The sequence below is a fragment of the Chlorocebus sabaeus genome, chromosome 2 (assembly GCF_047675955.1).
Source record: "Chlorocebus sabaeus isolate Y175 chromosome 2, mChlSab1.0.hap1, whole genome shotgun sequence".
In the NCBI taxonomy this organism is placed as follows: domain Eukaryota; kingdom Metazoa; phylum Chordata; class Mammalia; order Primates; family Cercopithecidae; genus Chlorocebus; species Chlorocebus sabaeus.
The window spans coordinates 84,299,077-84,319,587 of NC_132905.1; the positions used below are offsets into that span (position 1 = coordinate 84,299,077).

General features: G+C 35.2%; 1 protein-coding gene across 2 annotated transcripts in view; it reads left to right on the forward strand.

Moving 5' to 3' along the window:
- The window catches only part of TMPRSS15 (transmembrane serine protease 15), a 136,386-nt gene that overhangs the window by 58,590 nt on the left and 57,285 nt on the right, over positions 1-20,511 (forward strand). For both annotated transcript variants that reach the window (XM_073010272.1, XM_007966679.3), the window contains 5 exons: positions 3,089-3,194; positions 3,491-3,641; positions 6,364-6,499; positions 15,941-16,030; positions 18,532-18,657. In XM_073010272.1, coding sequence (XP_072866373.1) covers positions 3,089-3,194; positions 3,491-3,641; positions 6,364-6,499; positions 15,941-16,030; positions 18,532-18,657 — 609 coding nt within the window. The remainder of the gene's footprint in view (positions 1-3,088; positions 3,195-3,490; positions 3,642-6,363; positions 6,500-15,940; positions 16,031-18,531; positions 18,658-20,511) is intronic.

The following is a 20,511-nucleotide window of genomic DNA, read 5'->3' on the forward strand; positions in this document are numbered from 1 at the left end:
ATGGCAAAACTCCATCTCTACTAAAAATACAAAAATTAGCCAGCCGTGGTGGCGTGAGCCTGTAGTTCCAGCTACTCTGGAGGCTGAGGCAGGAGAATCACGGGAACCCACAGGAGGCAGAGATTGCAGTGAACCAAGATTGGCTACTGCACTCCAGCCTAAATGACGGAATGAAACTTCATCTCAGAAAAAAAATAAAAATACACAACAGAATATACCAAATGACATCAGAGAGGTACAAAGTGCCACTAAGAATTCAAAAGAAAAAGTGATCACTTTTAATTGGGAGGCTTTCTGAAGAAGATGATAATTTGATTTAAATGACCTCAAAAAATCGATAGAATTTTAACAAGATACAATTGGAAGGGGAAGTGGAAGGATGTAAAAGAGAAAAGAAGAAGACACACACTGTCAAAAAATTTCTAGGTGTTTGGAAATATTAACATTATCTAATTTTGCAGAAGTGCTGTATGGAAATAGATGAAGTATAAGTGCGACGGCTGGAAAATGACATTGAGGACATAACACAGGGACCTCAAATATCAGACTGTGTTTGTATTTGGCTTAATAAGAAATAAAGAGAGAATAAAAGATCTTGAACAAGGGGCTAATTCGATTGTGCATAAGAAAGCATTATTGAGCAATGGTGTAAGAGATAACTCCCATGAAGAATCAGAGAACTAGAAATGAGATGCACTTGGAAATAGTGACAGTGATGGTCTGTCTTCAGTAATAGTTCCATGCACTGGGATGTTTCTACTCTGCTCCCTGGTGAGATAGCCCAACAGACATGCTGTGTGAATGTGAGTTTCCATACTTTAAGTGGAAGCAACTGGATATACAACTAATTGACAGCTTCTCAAATTAAAGAAGCAAACTGAAACTGTGCCTTAATAAAATTATTTAAGGAAGAAAAAGTGATGGATAATCTTGAGAAGACTTAGGAGAGATGTAATAGTGGCCTTTAAATTTTTGTGGAGCTAACAAATATGTTATATTGCAAATAGTCCCACAAGGCAAAATTAGGTATAATAGGTGCGTAAAGCTTATTTTTTAAAAAAGGAAAATAATTTTCTAATCATGTTGAAATGTAATGGAATGCCTTGGAATACAATAATTTCTTCTGCATCTGGCATGTGTTAACCAGAGATCAAGTGATCCCTTAGGGTAAAATGTCATAGATGAAATTTAAGGACAATTAGTGGTTAGACTAAGTACAGTTTTATGTAAACTACAAATCTCTACTCTTAAACCTTAGCATTTTATGAAGGATTTTATTCATCTTCTAATTTGTTAACTAAAGAATGAAGTTGATATCACAAAAATAGCAATTTAATGTTGTATATTATTTTACTATATTCAATAATATGCAACCAATATGATATTTACTCTAGACAAGATTTATAAGGTACTATAGTCTACATAATTAATTATGTCTTACCTGATCACTGACAAAAAAAACTCATAGCATCATATTTTGATCATACTGAAAACTCCAAATATATTACCGCTTAATAAGTGAAAAACAGTTTCAAATTATTTCAAATTAGTTATAACTATTGACTGTGAACATGGCCAAACATAAATAGGAGCATAATGTGTGTTTATGTAATTGTAGCTAATTAGAAATTTTTCTGAATAGGCTAACCATTTGAGTATTTATTCATGATATTCAGTGGTATTTCAATTATTTCTTCCCCAATTATGTTCTAAGTAATCAAAAGTAAGGTAAATTCAAAAGTGATTTGGAGTTGCGCATTTAGAGAGAGGATTCTGGGGTCTCTCTTCTGTACCTATGCCGCTCTTCTCCATTCAGTCATATAATTAGAACACTCATGAAATAGCTAAGATATGTACTCATGAAATATTACAGCATTATATAAAATAGGAGTAATGTGTTAATATAGAATGTTAAACACAGTATTATTTTACAGTTTGCCATATAAAGCAAATAAATGAATACATATTACATTTATTAAGCCACTAGACCATAATTTCACCTTGATAAAACATTCATTTATTCTGAATAATTTTTGCCTCACTGGTCTAAATATCCATTGATATATCTACAGGCAGTTCCACTAGCTTCTTTTCTTTATGCCCTGTTCTTACTTTGCATCTCATAAATGAATGAGTTTAAAGTTTATATGCAACATTGCCTATATTTTTCTGTTGGAAAGCACAAGAGAGAAGATGCTTGATTTCAAGTAAACACTAAATTTCAGCATCTCAAAAAAAATTTCATTCCAATCAAATTAGATGAATCCAACATCACATTTGCTTTATATAATATCTTGTTACATGATTCTTGCTTCCTGTCACAATATGTGAGCAGCAAACTAAGAATAGAATGAATTCCCCTAAGAAAATGTTCAAGATGTTATCCCAACAACCCTTCGCAAACTTCAAATGACTGAAATCATTGGTTGGAATAATGAATTTCAGACCAAAAAGTACTTTATGCAGAGCCTTGTGCTATTTTGAAAGCTTTTATACATATTAGCATGCTTCCTGCTCCTCAGTGATCTGACTACCCATCATTCACAGGACTAAAGAAAGATAAGACTGTTTTAAAATAAGGCAAGTTCTTATTTAGAGATATGAAATGTTCAGTGAAATATAAAACTGAAAGTCTTAGAAACTCTTAAATGTTTTGTATTTATATATGTGTGTGTGTATATTCTGAGTTAGTCCACTAGCATCTCTAAATATCCACATGTACTGACTGTCTCTAAAGATGTGAGTTAATCAAAATATCTAGTAAACTAGAATTAAGTCAGGAACTAGGCTGGATTATTTAGTGACTCATAATAAGTCAGAATTGTATATATCCTTGGCAGTACTCCACTTCAAGGCTCTTGTTTAATAAAGTGGGAGGTCCAGTGTTAAGCTATTTTTGTCAATAACAGTCTTTTATGGCAAAAATACTGCTTTCTGAGCTCGAGTCTAGTGTCCTGTCCACTATATCAAAATATGTTTCCTTAACCTTTCATCTTAAAATTTTTCTTTCCTGCTTACAAAGTCTACATGTCACACAATGAAAATGCAATATTTAAGTGAAATAAAACTTTTTTTGTTATTTTTACAGGATTTTACATTTCCACCCCAACTGGACCAGGAGGGAGAAAAGAACATGTGGGACTTTTAAGCCTCCCCTTGGACCCCACTTTGGAGCCAGCTTGCCTTAGTTTCTGGTATGTTGTAGACACTTGTTTAAACGCTGCCTTGTTTAATGGGTAACATTGCCTTGCTCAGGCCACCAGGCTTACATTTCACTAAGATGTTGGCTAAAGTTTTAATGCATATACTATTACTTTCCCAACTGATAAGCAACAAAACATTGATAGACTCCTCTCCCCATCCCCAGCAACTCCAAAACCCAGAGGGAGAAAAAGGTTGTTTCAAAGAAAGTAAAGAATTTAAAAAGCTCTGAAAAGGACTTATTCTAATGTTGTAGGCATCCAAACATTTTTGCTTCTTTCCAAACTAGGTATCATATGTATGGTGAAAATGTCTACAAATTAAGCATTAATATCAGCAATGACCAAAATATGGAGAAGACAGTTTTCCAAAAGGAAGGAAATTATGGAGAAAATTGGAATTATGGACAAGTAACCCTAAATGAAACAGTTAAATTTAAGGTTTGCAAAACACTTTATTATTTATATTTGTATTCTTTTTGTGGTGGTACAATTATATTTAGAATGATACAGTGAAAAAATTAATTTTCTGAAGATAATCAAGTCACTTTCTCTACTTGCCCAATCTACCTCATATTTTATCTTTGAATATTTAATTTTCATTTATTCATTAGCCTATTAAAAACCATCATTGAGGCTGGGCGCGGTGGCTCAAGCCTGTAATCCCAGCACTTTGGGAGGCCGAGACGGGTGGATCACGAGGTCAGGAGATCGAGACCATCCTGGCTAACACGGTGAAACCCCGTCTCTACTAAAAAATACAAAAAACTAGCTGGGCGAGGTGGCGGCGCCTGTGGTCCCAGCTACACGGGAGGCTGAGGCAGGAGAATGGCGTGAACCCGGGAGGCGGAGCTTGCAGTGAGCTGAGACCCGGCCACTGCACTCCAGCCCTGGCGACAGAGCAAGACTCTGTCTCAAAAAAAAAACAAAAAAAAACCATCATTGAGGAACTATGTGCTAATGAAAATACAGCTTATAATGGTCCATAAAATACATCGAAGCCTTTTAGAATATTTCGGCTTCCTTCAGCAACTTTCTAGCATAGGCCAACCATTTATCTCTTTTTTTTTTTTTTTTTTTTTTTTTTTTTTTTTGAGACGGAGTCTCGCTCTGTCGCCCAGGCTGGAGTGCAGTGGCGCAATCTCGGCTCACTGCAAGCTCCGCCTCCCGGGTTCACGCCATTCTCCTACCTCAGCCTCCCGAATAGCTGGGACTACAGGCGCCCGCCACTGCGCCCAGCTAATTTTTTTCTATTTTTTAGTAGAGACGGGGTTTCACCATGGTCTCGATCTCCTGACCTTGTGATCCGCCCGCCTCGGCCTCCCAAAGTGCTGGGATTACAAGCGTGAGCCACCGCGCCCGGCCAGGCCAACCATTTATCTCTAAGTCCTCTGCCTACCTACAATTTTCAGCTTTTCACAAACACCACCTAGGTCAGCCCTGCCCTTTTCTACACCTACGCCCATCGGCATCCACCCACCCAGCCCCACTCTGATTTAATCTCCACATGTTTCCTTTAGGACCAAATTATATGAGCTGTATCATTGGGAAGTCTCTGATCATTTATTTCACATTAAGGTGAATTAATTTTTCAAATAACACTTTAATGTGTTCTCTTCCTGAGGGTCTTTGCAATTAAAATATGGCATAATAGAGGCTATTAGTTTGACCAAATTAATAATGTTTTAAATTGGTAATTTCAAACACGAGAGTATCACTTTCAGAAGATGTATATTTGGACAGACACTGCCATCATCAAAGGCTTCAGATTTTTCCCATGACTTGGTGCAAGGTAGGCAATAATTAATAACTCTCAACTGTTTTCCTCCCATCTATCTTTCCTTCCTTCTCTTCCTTTTTCCTTCTTTTCTGTCTTCTTATTTGATCCTTTTATGGGACGTTTCCTCTCCAATTTTGTTTTCTGATCATTCAAAGAAGGCTAAATGGAACGGCCGGGGAGAAAAGAGAGAGCAGAAGGGGAAGTCAGTAATGCAGTGGCCAAATGTGGCTACACTCACAGAGCATCTTTTCTAACGTAATATAATTGAGTCCATTTTCTCACAGCTCATGGGTGGTGCAAGAGTGTCAAGTTCTACAGATATGTGTACTTTGGCTTTGCCATTTTGTTGTGAAATCATGAACGAGTCACCGTAGTCTCCTTGAAATTTAATTAGGTCATATGTGTAAGGAAGAAAATAATACTGAAATAATGTCTGATATGAAGTAGGTGGAATGGATAAACAAATGAGTGAATGAATGAGTGTTGAAAATTAAATAAGATCAATGTATACCATGTGCCTAGCATAGCAAGTAGCATATAGCAGACATTCAATTTATGTCTTTCCTCTTCTACATAGCACAGGATCCAGGAAAGTACAGCTAAAATACCCACTGTTTCTGATTAGAATGGAATCAAATCACTTCCTATGCTTCTCTGAATTGCAGGTTGCTTTTAATGCTTTAAAAAACAAGATCCTGAGTGATATAGCATTGGATGACATTAGCCTAACGTATGGGATTTGCAATGTTCCTGAGAACCTAATATGTTACCTCTAGTCACTGGACCTTTCTTTCAAGTCTGACTCTGTGTCCTCCAGGCATCACCCTTGCACAGTATCCCACATCAACAGCCTGGGTGAACTATGACCAGTAACAGCTGGTCCTGAATGATCATTTTACACTCCTACTTTCTCTCGTCCCCTTCACCTCCGGTGTGTTTTCTCTTCAGGCTTTATGTGCTCTAAGAAGGCAGAAAACTACTTGAATGTTTAATATTGCTGAGAGAAGAAATTTGGGAGAAAATTGCTTTCTTCTGCCAGATGATATATATTCATGACAGAGTACACTGGAGTATGACAATATCATAAAAAAGACACAGACAAACAGAGAGATAGAAACTGTAACAATACTGACTAACTCAGAAGGAAGACCCCATTGGAAATTTAGCCAGTGTGAACACATAAATAGGGAGTTGGGTTCAGCAGAAGGATTTAAAAAGCATGATCTGTCAGGATTTCACTATGTATTAACCGGTCACCATATAGTTTGAGGTGACAACATTGAATCTCTAGACAATATTGACTCTCTTGGGCTCACAAGAAGAATCAAGTCAGAGAAGATTAGAATGGAATCAAATCATTTCATATGCCTCTCTGAATTGCAGGTTGGTTTTCATGCTTTTAAAAACAAGATCCTGAGTGATATAGCATTGGATGACATTAGCCTAACACATGGGATTTGCAATGGGAGTCTTTATCCAGAACCAACTTTGGTGCCAACTCCTCCACCAGAACTTCCTAGTAAGTAACGTTCATGTGTATTTTGTCTTATTAAATCATTAATGTCAGGTGTGGAGGCTCACAGTTATAATTCCAGCATTTTGGGAGGCTGAAGCAGGAGGAGTGCTTGAAGCCAGGAGTTTGAGGCAAGCCTGAGGATTATAGAGAGACTCTGTCTCTACAAAACAAAACAAACAAACAAAAATTAGGTGGGCACAGTGGTGCATACCTGTAGTCCCAGCTACTAGAGAGGCTGAGGCAAGAGGGCCTCTTGAGCCCTACAGATTGAGGCTGTTGTGAGCTGTAATCATGTCACTGTACTCCAGCCTGGGCAACAGAGTAAGACTCTGTCTCTAGAAAAACAAAACAAAACAAAAAACAATAATTATTTTCAGGTAGACCTTTCTTTGGCTTATTTTCATTATCTCAACCTACTGGTATTTATTTTTCCTGAAAATTAAAGACTTTAAAATATAAGCCAAGTGGAGGCTAGCAAAATATTACATGTTACACATAAATCCACAATGAAAATCACCTTTGTTATCGAGCATATTAATGATCATTTTAGTATCTTTTTGTAATTGAAAGTAATAAAGAAGCTGGTTTCCATTTTGTTTTCACTGGAATACAAACAAATGTTGTATTGACCATCTGGCATAGTCTGTAATCTTTGGGGAGGGAGCCCTCAGGTTTTTGTGGCCTTCTTAAGTAGTAATTTTAAGAGTTTAGTTAAGTCTGAAACCTACCGTGTCTATTTTTAAAATAATTTAATAGCAATGACTAATCAAGCCTGGACTTTGAACACACAGACCTAGATCACCTAAAATATTTTTGTCCTAAATAGTGCCTGTATTAGTCAGCATTCTCTAGAGGGACAGAACTACTAGGATAGATGTATATATGAAACGGAGTTTTTAAGGAGTGTTGACTCACATAATCACAAGGTGAAATTTCAGAAGGTGAAATCTCATCTGCAAGCCGAGGAGCAAAAAAGCCAGTCCAAGTCCCCAAACCTCAAAAGTAGGGAAGCTGATCGTGCAGCCTTCAATCTGTGGCCAAAGGCCTGAGAGCCTCTGGCAACCAGTGGTGTAGGTCCAAGAGCCTGAAAGCTGAAGAACTTGGAGTCCGATGTTTGAGGGCAGGAAGCATCCAGTGTGAGGGAAAGATGAAGGCCGGAAAACTCAGTCAGTCTAATCCTTCCACGTTCTTCTGCCTGCTTTTGTTCTAGCTGTGCTGGCAGCTGGTTAAATGGTGCCCACCCAGACTGAGAGTGGGTCTGCCTCTCCCAGTCCACTGACTCCAATGTTAATCTTCTTTGGCAACACCCTCACAGACACACCCAGGAACAATACTTTGTATCCTTCAATCCAATCAAGTTGGCATTCAATATTAACTATCACAGTATCTTTGTAAGGCTTTGGAGTATGTTCCTTTCATGGAGCCACTCATGTGTTACTGCTGAGAAGTGACAAAGATTCACAATGTCCTATAAGATCTTTTAACTCAAACGAACCAAATCGAGCCTATGTCTGCTTGTGCTCTTAAGTCAAATTGGAAGCATAACATTTCAGAACAAAACCCATTACCATTCAAATTATCCATGTCAAAGAAGACAATCACTTCATACTACTTTCAGATTCGGGATTTGACAGAAAAACAAAGGCAAAAGAAAAATGCCTATGATAATAAGTAATAACAAACATCCACTGACTTTCTATAGGGATTTTTTCACTACACTGTTGTTTTTATGCAAAAAAAAAAAAAAAAAAAAAAAAAAAAAAACGCTTTTTTCTTTGGATTGTGGTGGTTGGAAACTGACTTAGCTCTATGGCTTTGTTTGGGTTAAATCTCTTGTGTGTTTAGTTCTGCATGGACCTGATCCCACAAACACTACTTTTTCCGTTTCTCATTTTCTTCCAAGCACACTTAATACATTTACCAAATTTATGTCAGCAAATCGGTTTGGAGAGCCCATCCAAACTTGGTTTACTTCCAAAATTATATATTTTTCTGCTTCCAATCTTCAAGGAAAAAAAAGCAGACTTTTCAAATGAGTGACTTTAACAATGAAAAGGTTCTAAAGATTAATTTTGGGTATTTGAGAACAGGTAACAAATGAGCTACCATTAGGTTGAAGATAGTAGTTATATTGTCATATTGATCCCATGCCACCATATTGAATGAGCACTTACATTCCACCAAAAGATTGGTTTGCTTTTACTATCTTGTGTATTAATATGTTTAGATGCTTATATGAAATATATATAAATTACTAAATACTTAATCATTCATTCAAATTTTATAAATATCTGCCATCTGCAAAACACTGCAGATGAAAAGTAAGATGTAGCAATAACCATTAATACATGAAAAAATTATATAAATAAATATTTAAAGCAATGTATAACTATGTGCCCCTAAAAGTAATACATGAGAGAAGTAAGTGATAGAGGACTTTGGAGAAGACAAAATGTGAACAAAGGAAGGCTTTAAGGAAGTGTGCAGATGAAAGACAGAATGATACTCATAAAAGTGATGACAAAGCAGGAAAGTACCATACATTCTCATGTAATAATATTGGTCATAAAATTGTGACAAGAAGTGAGTTCCTTCACAGCAAACTCTAGGTCAAATTTACCTTTGCTTTACCAGTGTATGACTGGTTCCTAACATCACAATAACTGGTCATCAGTAAATACTGTTAGAGATGGACTAAGCCTCTCTCTTTCTTTCTCTCTCTTTCCCTCTCTCTCTCTCTCTCTGTGTCTGTCTCTATCTCTCTCTATTTTGAATATACTCTTATTTTGGTGACATGAAACGAAACTTTTGTTAAACAAAATTTTGGCACCAAAACTAAAGTTTGGAAGTGATGGTAAGGATGGATGTAGAAAAATATACTCACATAAATGCAGTAATTTTGCATTCATGACATTGTTTGAAAATAATTGTCTCACTTCATTTTGTGTAGGTGACCCACACCCTACCTATTTATTATATGGAACAGTTTTGTGCAAGAACAACATTCAACATCGTTAAAATCATAGATGGCTTGATAGATATTAATTATCCCTACAGATACCAAATACTAGCAACATTTAGCTATTTTGATATTTCAGTCATTTAACGTGATAGATTTTCTTGATAATTCTCCTGGTTTGTTCCTCTATTTATTCATAAATAATAAAGAAGAAAAATTTTCTGGGAGGAAGTAACATAGATTCTTAGACCTGATATTTAAAATGTAGCAGCATCTCATCACTACCTAAAATAGAAAATTGGAGGTAATTTTTTTACATCATATCATACATAGAAACAAAATTTTAAATATGGTTTCTTAAGTGAGAAATTTATCTATATGACCCTTATAGTCTTCATATTTACATTCCAATCAGAAAGAGAAAAAGATAACGTCTTGATGTCAAGCTTGGTGTCCTCGTCTATTTTAACAATAGGGAAATTATAATGAAAGAATAACCCATCTGATTTGAAAATACAAACTTTAGAATCTGCCCAGAGTCTATTTGTTCCAGTTTCCAAATGGTTCACTTCAAGACAATATTTTTCACAGCAGAAAATGTTAATTACCATCAAATGTATTCTGAACAATTTCATTCTAATGCCATTTGCAATTGGTTCAGTGAAATTCTTATTTGAGCAGAGCTTTTTTGGTTCCAGATCACTGACTTGTTTAAGCAGTAATAAAAGGAAACCATGGCTGGCTGGCTAATAGCCTTTCTTTGGCTTCGTTTAGAGCACTTAGGGAAGAAAACAATCCCAGACCAGTGACTGAGTAATAAAGCTCAGTTTCCTCCCTCTTTCCTAGGAACCCACATTGTGTCTAGTTTGAGGAAATGTAAGTTTGGCTTTGATAACCACAGAGATTCTTCCATTTCATGACTTTAATAACTTTCTGCTGCATCAGTTCTACAATTGTTGCTCTGTGATGTTGGTACAAATGAATTTAAATGTGGGGATTGCACTGAGCACACTTTAAGAGAGTAAACATTCCATTACACGACTATCATGCCAATTTAAAACAATTTTGATGATTCATGACAAGATACCTACTGAATAGAAATAGGTGTATACAAAACAAAATCCATATTTCAGGCCCCTGGCTTATTTCTGGGGCTGTTAAAACTAACTAAAAACAAAAACAAAAACAAAACACCTATCTGTAGTATTAGATATTACAATATTCACTCTTTATTTCCACAGTTTTTCTTTATTTCACCATTTTTAAAGCCATTTTCTGTTTCCAAATGTGAATTAAAGGTAATTGGGCATGGTTGGGTGCAGTACCTCACACCTGTAATCCCAGCACTTTGGGAGGCTCGGGGGGCAGGTCACTTGAGGCCAGGGATTCAAGACCAGCCTCGCCCATGGCGAAACCCTGTCTCTCTGAGGGGGGGTGGGGAAGTTAATTTGGAAAGTTTTGTGGATGTGACCTAACACTTAGAGCTAAATAATCTAACTTTAGTTCTTCATGTAGATATGAATCAATCAGTACCTGTCTACCTCTCTACGTCTCTTGAAATTGATGGCCATATTCAGCAGTGAAATTGATGGCCATATTCAGCAGAACTGCTTGCTTTCTATATCGTTATTATGACTTATAGTCAAACCTGTAGCAAACTCCATATTAACTGCAAACATATACACTTGTATCAGTGTGTTTTGGGCTGTTTTATTTTGTTTTCACTATTTTACCTCTAAAACTAATAGCCTGAGCCAGGCACAGTGGCACATACCTGTTGTCCAAGCTACTCAGAAGCCTGAGACAGGATGATGCTTTGAAGTCAGGAGTTCAAGGCTGGAGTACACTACGATCATGCTTGTGAATAGCCACAGCACTCTAGTCTGGGCAACAGAGTAAGACTCAATCTCAAAGCAAGACAAAACAAAACAAACTAATAGCCTATGTTTTTGAGCTCTCATTGTCTGGATTTTTATTAATAACCAAATTTAGAGCACAGAGAATAAAAATCTGAACTTTATTGTTGCACATTTAGTAAAAATCTTTATATCAGGAATGATCACTATAACTTGTTAATGAAAACATAAATTTTGATAAAATGAAAACAAAATTTTATGGAATATTTTACTTTAAATTACAACCTAAACTTTTAAAATGCTGCTTGTAATACCAAAAGATTTGTGTATCTATTACAATAATGATGAAAAACAATAGCCAATTTTGAAAATTAACCACTTTTTATATATTCAAACATCAATCAATAGGCTGTATTATTTCTCAAGCTACATCTCTTAATTCTATCACATAAAGTATCAATCAAAAATCTGTTTTTCCCATATTCTCATTTCTTGTTTTGCCATAAATATTTTTAATTAAAGCTCTCTCATTGTAGATGAAAGCTAGGCTCTTCTCCTTTCCACCTCTCAGTAAACACCCCTGCATTAACACACATTTCATGGACATCAGAAGCTTAAGCATGGAGTAAAAATGACATGTATCAAGGAAAATACCTATCCTTGGCAATCACTTTGCCAAATACTGCATGTTATTTACGTAGTATATGCAGTGAAAATCCCTAGTGGCATAGTAAGAAATTAATCAGAACACAAGTGTTTGAGAGAACAGCTCCCAGAAAAAAAAAAAAAAGAAGAAGAAGAAGGAATTTAACACTGTAAATGAATATAATTCCCTATACCAGACAGGCTATTTTACTCTCTTTCCCTGGCTGAGGATGTTTTACCTAATGGCACAGCCTGACTGTGATATCTGGAATTACATTTCATTAATCTTTAGTTTCTCTATTAGAAGCACACGCCACATCTCTGCTAGATCAACACCACCATTAAAGTAAATTGTGTCATCATATTTAGAATGACTTAAAGTGCTTTTACCAATTCTTTACAGTCATTTATATGCAGAGAGTAACTGATCTATTTTATCAGGCCAAGGATCAGAGATGTCTTATTGGTCAGTTATTTGATAATAAATTATATTTTAAATGCATTTCAAAAAGTACTTAAGTATTTTAAAGGGATGCATTTTCCAAGACTTGTGTTTGGTGGAGAAATGCTAAGTAAACTGCCTGCCTTGACAGGTTTAACTATTACACTTGACAACGTTTGAGTTCTTGTTATGTACTCATTAACATCCTACCTACTCAACTTTAAGTAGAGCACACTAAGTGTTCAATTATGTCAAAATCCAATGCATTTTCCAAATCTCAGCTATTTACTATATCAGGAATATAAGGTTTTACATATTTTCCTGTTACTTGAGGATAAAATAAGAATAATGGTAAAAAATACAAAAACATTTTTTTTTTAAACCCACTATTGGCCACTGCTACATTTGTGAAATAGGCAGTTACTTTTTCCCACTCTTATATCTGAGTGGAATATTTGTCCCTGCAGTTAGTTACACATTCCCTCCTTCACTGGTCTCATTAAGGATTAAAAGAAGTATTTCATAGCATTGTAGAATTATTGAAATTAAATGTGCCATGTGTATGTAGAGGTTATAGGATTGTGGTAGACCCTTCTTCCAAAATATTTGTAAATTAGTCATGATTTCCTGTTGAGAACTTGCCCTTATTCTCCATTGTTGTTCTTTCTTTGGTTCACATGCCTTTCTCAGCAGCCCGTGTACACTCTCTTCTTCCTTCTAGATTTACCCATCCTTGACCTTACTTGTCAGTGTTTTCATCCACTGCCCTTTTTTTGTTATGTACATATGAAGTGCAAGTTATAGAGACTCAACTGAAACCCTGCCTATGGCAGTGTGAACCAGATGGTGGAAATTATTCAAAGTTTAATCAACCCAATAGGAGACAGTAAAGTACCATAGGATGAGCTTGAGATTAACCACGATGAAGTCTTGACTTTGACACTAGGTGGCTGCATTAACAAGCAAGTGAATATCTGTAATTCTCGGATTTTCCATTTAAAGCTGAAATAATAATAGTAATTACCTAATCCGCAAGGTTGCCTTGAAAACCAGTACTAAGTATGGCAGGTAATACAAAGGAACATTTCTTAAATTATCTCTAATTTTACAATAATCTGAAAAATCCTTAATAGATATCTAGTTGTCTCCAAGACAACTAACTCAGAGCCACAATTTTCATCCAGCAGCTCCAACAAATCCTCCTCTTATGCACTGCATTCTCTCCCCATATGAGATAATATGCATGGAAACACTTTGCAAGCTTTGGTAAAACATTTTATTATTTTGATAAGTTCATCTGGGTCTAGACAAACTTGGCCTTGGAAGGCATGTAGAACAGGATCATGCCCTATCTCTTTACTGAACAGGACAGGTTGGCAAGGATCCCAACACTGAGTCAGAGTAATTGCCTTCTCTCTCCCATCATATGCATCATGAAACTCAAATCTAAGCAGTGCGTTACATGTAAATTTTGAAGATGCACATGAATTTCAAGTGATTTACAGAAATAAGGCAGATGATATATGAAAGAGAAGTTAAAGAAGAGGGTATGGCTATAGACTCTGTCATAGATGTAGAGACACTTAATTATTCCTCCCATAATCTGATTTCTAGTTTATTGGGGGTAAATAATCCCAGTATTATATGCCTTTAATAATAGAAAATAATATATTTATTCCAGTTTTCTGCATTCTTCAAATTAGGTTACTTTTCTTCTTTTGGTCTTATTTTAAAACATAATTATGGTAACAAGAAGTAGACACAATTAGAATGTTTAAAATAGTTGTTGATTTTTTACATTACTTTAGAATTTGTTTCTAATAAATGAAACACCAAAGTATGTTAAGAATTTTATAAAGTTAATCTACCTACTTAAAGGGTCAATCTCTGAGCTAGAAGATCTGTGCTCTACTGTTTTAATAAATTTGCCTTACTAAGTTACCTGTCTCCACTCGGCTTCTGTCCAATGTTGGCTACCAGATCAGAGCATTCATTAAGCAAATGAAGTTTCACTTTGTCGCCCTTTCCTTACTATCGATGTGCAGAATAGTGGAGCTTCCCCTTAAGACTACCAATAAATAAATAAATAAAAGGGGAAAAAAGGAAAATCAAGAATTGCAGAATTAAATGATTTACTAGCCTTTCTCGTTAGAGAGTGGTAAATATTGAATTTGTTTTATTATAAGTAAACATTTTCTACAGTAGGGATTTGATACCTTAGTTTATGACACCTATTTATAAAAGATACTTGACAAAAAAGTTCCTTTGTACAAATAATTTTAGGGGAGTGCTGCACACTATCACGCTTTCTTGAAGATTCACAAGGGCCTTAAGAATACTAAAGAAATTTTGAATAGTTCTTATCTATTTTTTTTTTCAATTTTCTTTTTAACTTTTAAGTTTTAACTTTTAAGTTTAAAGTTTAACTTATCTACTTAAAGATAAGTTCAGGGGAACAAGTGCAGGTTTGTTACACAGGTAAACTCGTGTCATGGAGGTTGGTTGTACAGATTATTTTATCACCCAGTTATCAAGCCTAGTATTCACTACTTATTCTTCCTGATTCCCCTCCCTCCTACCACTCTCCACCCTCCGAAGGCCCCAGTGTGTGTTGTTTCCCTCTGTGTGTCCATGTGTTCTCATGATTTAGCTGTCACTTCTAAGTGAGAACATGCAGAATTTGATTTTCTGTTCTTGTGTTAGCGTGCTAAGGATAGTGGTCTCCAGCTCCGTTCGTGTCCCTGCAAATGTTGTGATCTCGTTATTTTTTATTACTGCATAGTATTCCATGGTGTATATGTACCACCTTTTCTTTATCCAGTCTATCATTGATGGCCGTTTAGGTTGATTTCAGTCTTTCCTATTTTGAATAGCACTGCAATGAACAAACATGTGCATGTGTCTTTATAATAGAAGGATTTATATTCCTTTGAGTGTATACCTACCTGGTAGCGGAATTGCTGGGTCAAATGGTATTTCTGTCTTTAGGTCTTTGAGAAATTACCACACTGTCTTCCACATAGTTTGACTAATTTACATTCCCACCAACAGTCTGTAAGTGTTCCTTTTTCTCCACAAACTCTCCAATATTTGTTTTGTTTTGTTTTGTTTTTTTGACTTTTTAGTAATAGCCACTCTGACTGGTGTCAGATGGTACCTTTTGCAAATTATGCATCTGACAAAGGTCCAATATCCAGATTCTATAAAAAACTTTATATGGAAATTTACAAGAAAAAGAATAAACAACCCTGTAAAAAAGTGGGCAAAGGGCATGAACAAACACTTTTCAAAAGATAACATATGTGCAGCCAACAGTCACATGAAAAAAGCTCAATATTCACTAATCATTGGAGTTCTTATCTATTTAATCTATTAAGTATTTTTCCTTTACTTAAACTGCAACATTTACCCTTACATGACTAAAATTTACTTGTCAAAATTTGTATTCTAAGAAATGTAGTTGAAAATTCGCTGGCATATAGTATTATCTCTCTGAAATAAACGTTGTGTTACTAATGATTTCCCATTGCTTTCCTTTTCAGCGGACTGTGGAGGACCTTTTGAACTGTGGGAGCCAAATACAACATTCAGTTCTATGAACTTTCCAAACAACTACCCTAATCTGGCTTTCTGTGAGTCATTTCTTTTCCAGGTCATCAGAAACAAATCTCCATATGAAATGTAGATCTCCCCTTGGCACAGCAAAGTAGATTATCAATTTGTCAAACATGAGTACACCTGTCATGTCTACCTATAAGATTGCTTAATACAACAACAAAAATAACAATAATTCCTAAATATATACAGCATTTGTTTCATGCCAGGCACTGTGCTAATGCCCAATATACATTATTTCATTCATTTCCCACAAGAACTTCTTGAAGCAGGTGTCATTATTATAATTCCAAATTTAGAAGTTGAATAACAACAGTGAGAGAGCCAGTGTTACTCCAGACACCGCTTTCTAAATCACTTTCCTTGTCTGTGCATATAATGTCTACAGTGTGTTTAACAAGTTTGCAATTTCAAAGGACAAAGACAATGGAAAGTATTAAAAAGTAAAGAACCTGTTGTAGCATTCACACTTTTTGCAAATATACACTGGAGTCAATAAAGCAGATAGCTACAGTAATGTAATTATTTCCAGTATAAAAAATAAAATTACAAGAAAGATCACTAAAAATTTTGTCTAGAGAAAATAGTTTGCTAAAACTGCATAAAGACTACCTCTAGGTCAATGTTCCTAAATAGAGAAACTCATATAGAGATACATAAAGATTGGATTGGAGATGCAGATTCCCTAGCCCGTCCTACAAAGGTTCCACTTCAGGAGTTTGGGTTGGGAAACAAACATCTTTCCATGACCATGCCTGGTTAAGACCACTAAGCTAAATGGAGAATTCTGTCGATGAAAGAAATGACCCAGTGGTGGGGAAAATGTGACATCAGAAAAAGCCAACCTTCTTCCTTCAGATGATCAAGAGATAAGAGAGCATCACTTTTATAGGTGCATATAGGGTCAGTGTTGTAGACAGATAACTCATCCCCCAAAAATAAATAGCAACTAATCTAATTTGACTTGTTTGGGGAAACAAAGTTATCTCTGCTTCACACTGAAGACATCTTTTAAACATCATTTGAACAAAGTGATAATCTGAAAAATCCAGCAAGCAGTGGAACATTGAAACAATTTGGAAAAATTTATTAAATTTAAATGTATGTGTTTATTCAACAAATGTATATTCAATACTTTATTTCCTTAGTGTGAAGTAAGTAAAGAAGACACAAATGTAAAATAGTATAGATGGTGACTCAATATGTTGTCAGGCACAAAATGTCCAAAATACTGTTATAATAAGGGTAAAGGCAGGACTCTGTGGAGAGACGTGGAGAGTCCTTGACATACCAAAGTAGGAGACAACTGTTTCTTGAATCTCCAAGAAAAATTAAATATTGATAATGGGTAAAATTAGAAGTGTGAAGGGATTTTGCACCATGTTATAAAGCTTGAATTCCATTCTGAGAGTACTGGGGAGTTCTTTGAATAGTTTACAGGAAAATGGCGATAAAAAGGAGCTTGCATTTTAGATCAGAGATCGATGGTAAGGTATAAGAATCATCAGCATCACCAACTGGGAGATGAGAAACTATAGTTATTTGAACTCTTGTCATAGTAGCAAAGGACACTGAGAAGTAAATGGGATTCAAAGGATATAGGAGGTAATATTAACAGGCTTCGGTGATTGATTGGATGTGGTAGGAGAAAGGAGGTTAAGGAAGGTGCTGAGGTTTCAAGCATAGAGAACTGTGAGTGGGTGATTAGTAGTGCCACTGAGATAGGAAGGATAAGATAAATGAGTTTGCAAAAGAGATAATTCTGCTTTTTCTTTAGAACATGTTGGATTTGAAATATGTACAGCCATAGACAGTAAATAAGTAGATAAATTTGCCTGCATTTCAAAAAAGTGCAGAAAATAAAGACTTAGAAATTGTTACTATATAAATATAGTTATATTTCTTAAGAGTGAATGAGAAAACTAATAGAGAATGAGAGAAGAATGGCCTAGAAAAAAATCTGAAGGTTAAATCATTTCAGAAATCAATAAAAACAAGAAGTGTTTATTGATGCTGTTTGTCTTGTTTCATTTTGTTTTTCTTTTTTTAATGAACTAAATGTAAATAAATGCAGAAACATTTAAAATAAATATTAAAGCTTACTTGTCCTATAAATTGCATTTTAATTACCTAATTTTCTTCTAAATTTGATCATGGAAAATTAAAAAAATAAAACTATAATTTTGGTATCTTTTGATATTCATAAATGTTATATTGTACAGGTAAAATAATATTTGTAAACTTTGATTAAAGTATTCCATTTCATAAAAATATCAATTATACTAAATAATTTCAAATTTAATTGAAATATTACTATAAATATTACTGAATAAACCAATATATTTTTCTCACCAGAAAAAAGTAATGAAAGGAAAAAAGAAACACCTCAAAATATTGATTTTCATGAAATGGAAAAAAAAAATTTTTTTTTAAGTTATTTGAAATTCTCAAGAGAGTGAAGCTTTTAAGAGAAATCACCAAGTGTGTTCCAAATTAAATGTTACTTCTTACTTTTAAGGTGTTTGGATTTTAAATGCACAAAAAGGAAAGAATATACAACTTCATTTTCAAGAATTTGACTTAGAAAATATTAACGATGTAGTTGAAATAAGAGATGGTGGAGAAGCTGATTCCTTGTTCTTAAGTAAGTCTGCAATCTGAATATTGTAAAGGTTGTGTAGCTCAAGATGTTGTTCTGATGGAAAGAGCATTTCTTAATAAATGTAATCACTCTTTTACAACTTGCAAAATAAAAATACAATAGTAAGGTGGCATAAGTTTATGTGGAGCTTACAATATAAGGCATATTTAAAATAGTGACAACATAATATTTTTCTTGAACGTTCTTCACAAAGCAGGACTAATTATTTTCGCTTTTTAAATTCATTTTTAATTTTCATGGGTGCATAGTAGGTGTATGTATTTACGAGATACATGAGGTATAGGCCTACAATGCATAATAATCACATCCATGTGAATAGTGTATCCATCACCTCAAGCATTTCTCCTGTCTTTGTGTTACAACCCAGTTATGCTCTTTTAGTTATTTTTAAATGTGCAGTAACTTATTATTGGCTGTGGTCACCCCATTGTGCTGTCAAATACTAGATCTTATTCATTCTAACTATATTTTTGTATCCATTGATCATTCTCACTTCCCCACCATTCCCAGTACCCTTTCCAGCCACTCATAACCATCATTGTACTCTCTATCTCCATGAGTTCAACTATTCTGGACAATATTTTTGAGTCATCAGTTCCTACCAGCTGGTATTAATGGACTACCACAAGCACTACACACTGGAGACTAGAAGCGAAGGACACCCATATGTAATTCTCTTTATATGTACATCGGATGTCCAAAGATAACTATTAAATCAGTTTTTATTTTACTTCAAACTACTCAAATTGTGGTGTTATACAAATTTTTTTAATGAGTTTTACTTTACATTTTATTATTACTTTGGCTGTGTCTCTAGTACTAGCTGCTTCTGTATAGGTACCTGAGAATGCTTCAAAAATTGACCAAAGTTTATTTCTCTTTTTTATTTATCGATTATTTTTAAATAAGCCTAGGGAGAGTGTACTACTGTAGAGGAAATTTTTGTGCTGTTACAGAGTGTACTATGATAGAGGAAATTTTGTGTATTCTATAGATCATAGAATACATGCTAACACACTAAAAAGTTATCAGTCAAACACATGATAGCTAATATGTTATTTAACTACCACCATTTTGTTGTTGCTGTTGTTGTTGTTGTTGAGATGGAGTCTTGCTCTGTCACCCAGGCTGGAGTGCAGTGGTGCAATCTCAGCTCACTGAAACCTCTATCTCCTGGGTTTATGCGATCCTCCTGGCTCAGCCTCCTGAGTAGATTGTATCACAGGTGCCCGCCACCATGCCTGGCTAATTTTTTGTATTTTTAGTAGAGATGGAGTTTCACCATGTTGGCCAGGCTGGTCATTTTTAAGAAAAAGGTGTCTCTTGATAAGCCACACATTAAATAAAGATGCTCAAATGATCAATTTTGGTGAATGAAATGATACAACTAAGAAGTGTTTTATCGCCCCCCCACACCCAAAAAAAGTGTTTTATCTAGCTGTGCTTTGGACTTGTATTCATCATTTATAGTAAAACCTGATCTGTTAGATATGCAATCAGGATACAATCACATGAATGCTGCAACTAATCAATGAAGACTCCAGAGAACATTTTCTAGAGCGCATCAAGGGACAGTGTGGTGGGGAGGGTTCCCCAACATTTTCATCAGTCAGCCCTTATGCAGAATTCGGCAGCAAAATCTCACAGAGTCCTAGAGTGTGAGCTTCCTGGGAGAGGATTTTGGGAGCCACACATAGAACAAATAAAGAAAATTTTGTTGTGATTAGAAGGTTGGCCAGAACTGAGGAATCTGAAATTTGGTTCTTTTATACACATATAAAAAATCTTAAATAGTTTTCCCATTTTAGATCAAATTATTCTTCAAATAAAAACTTC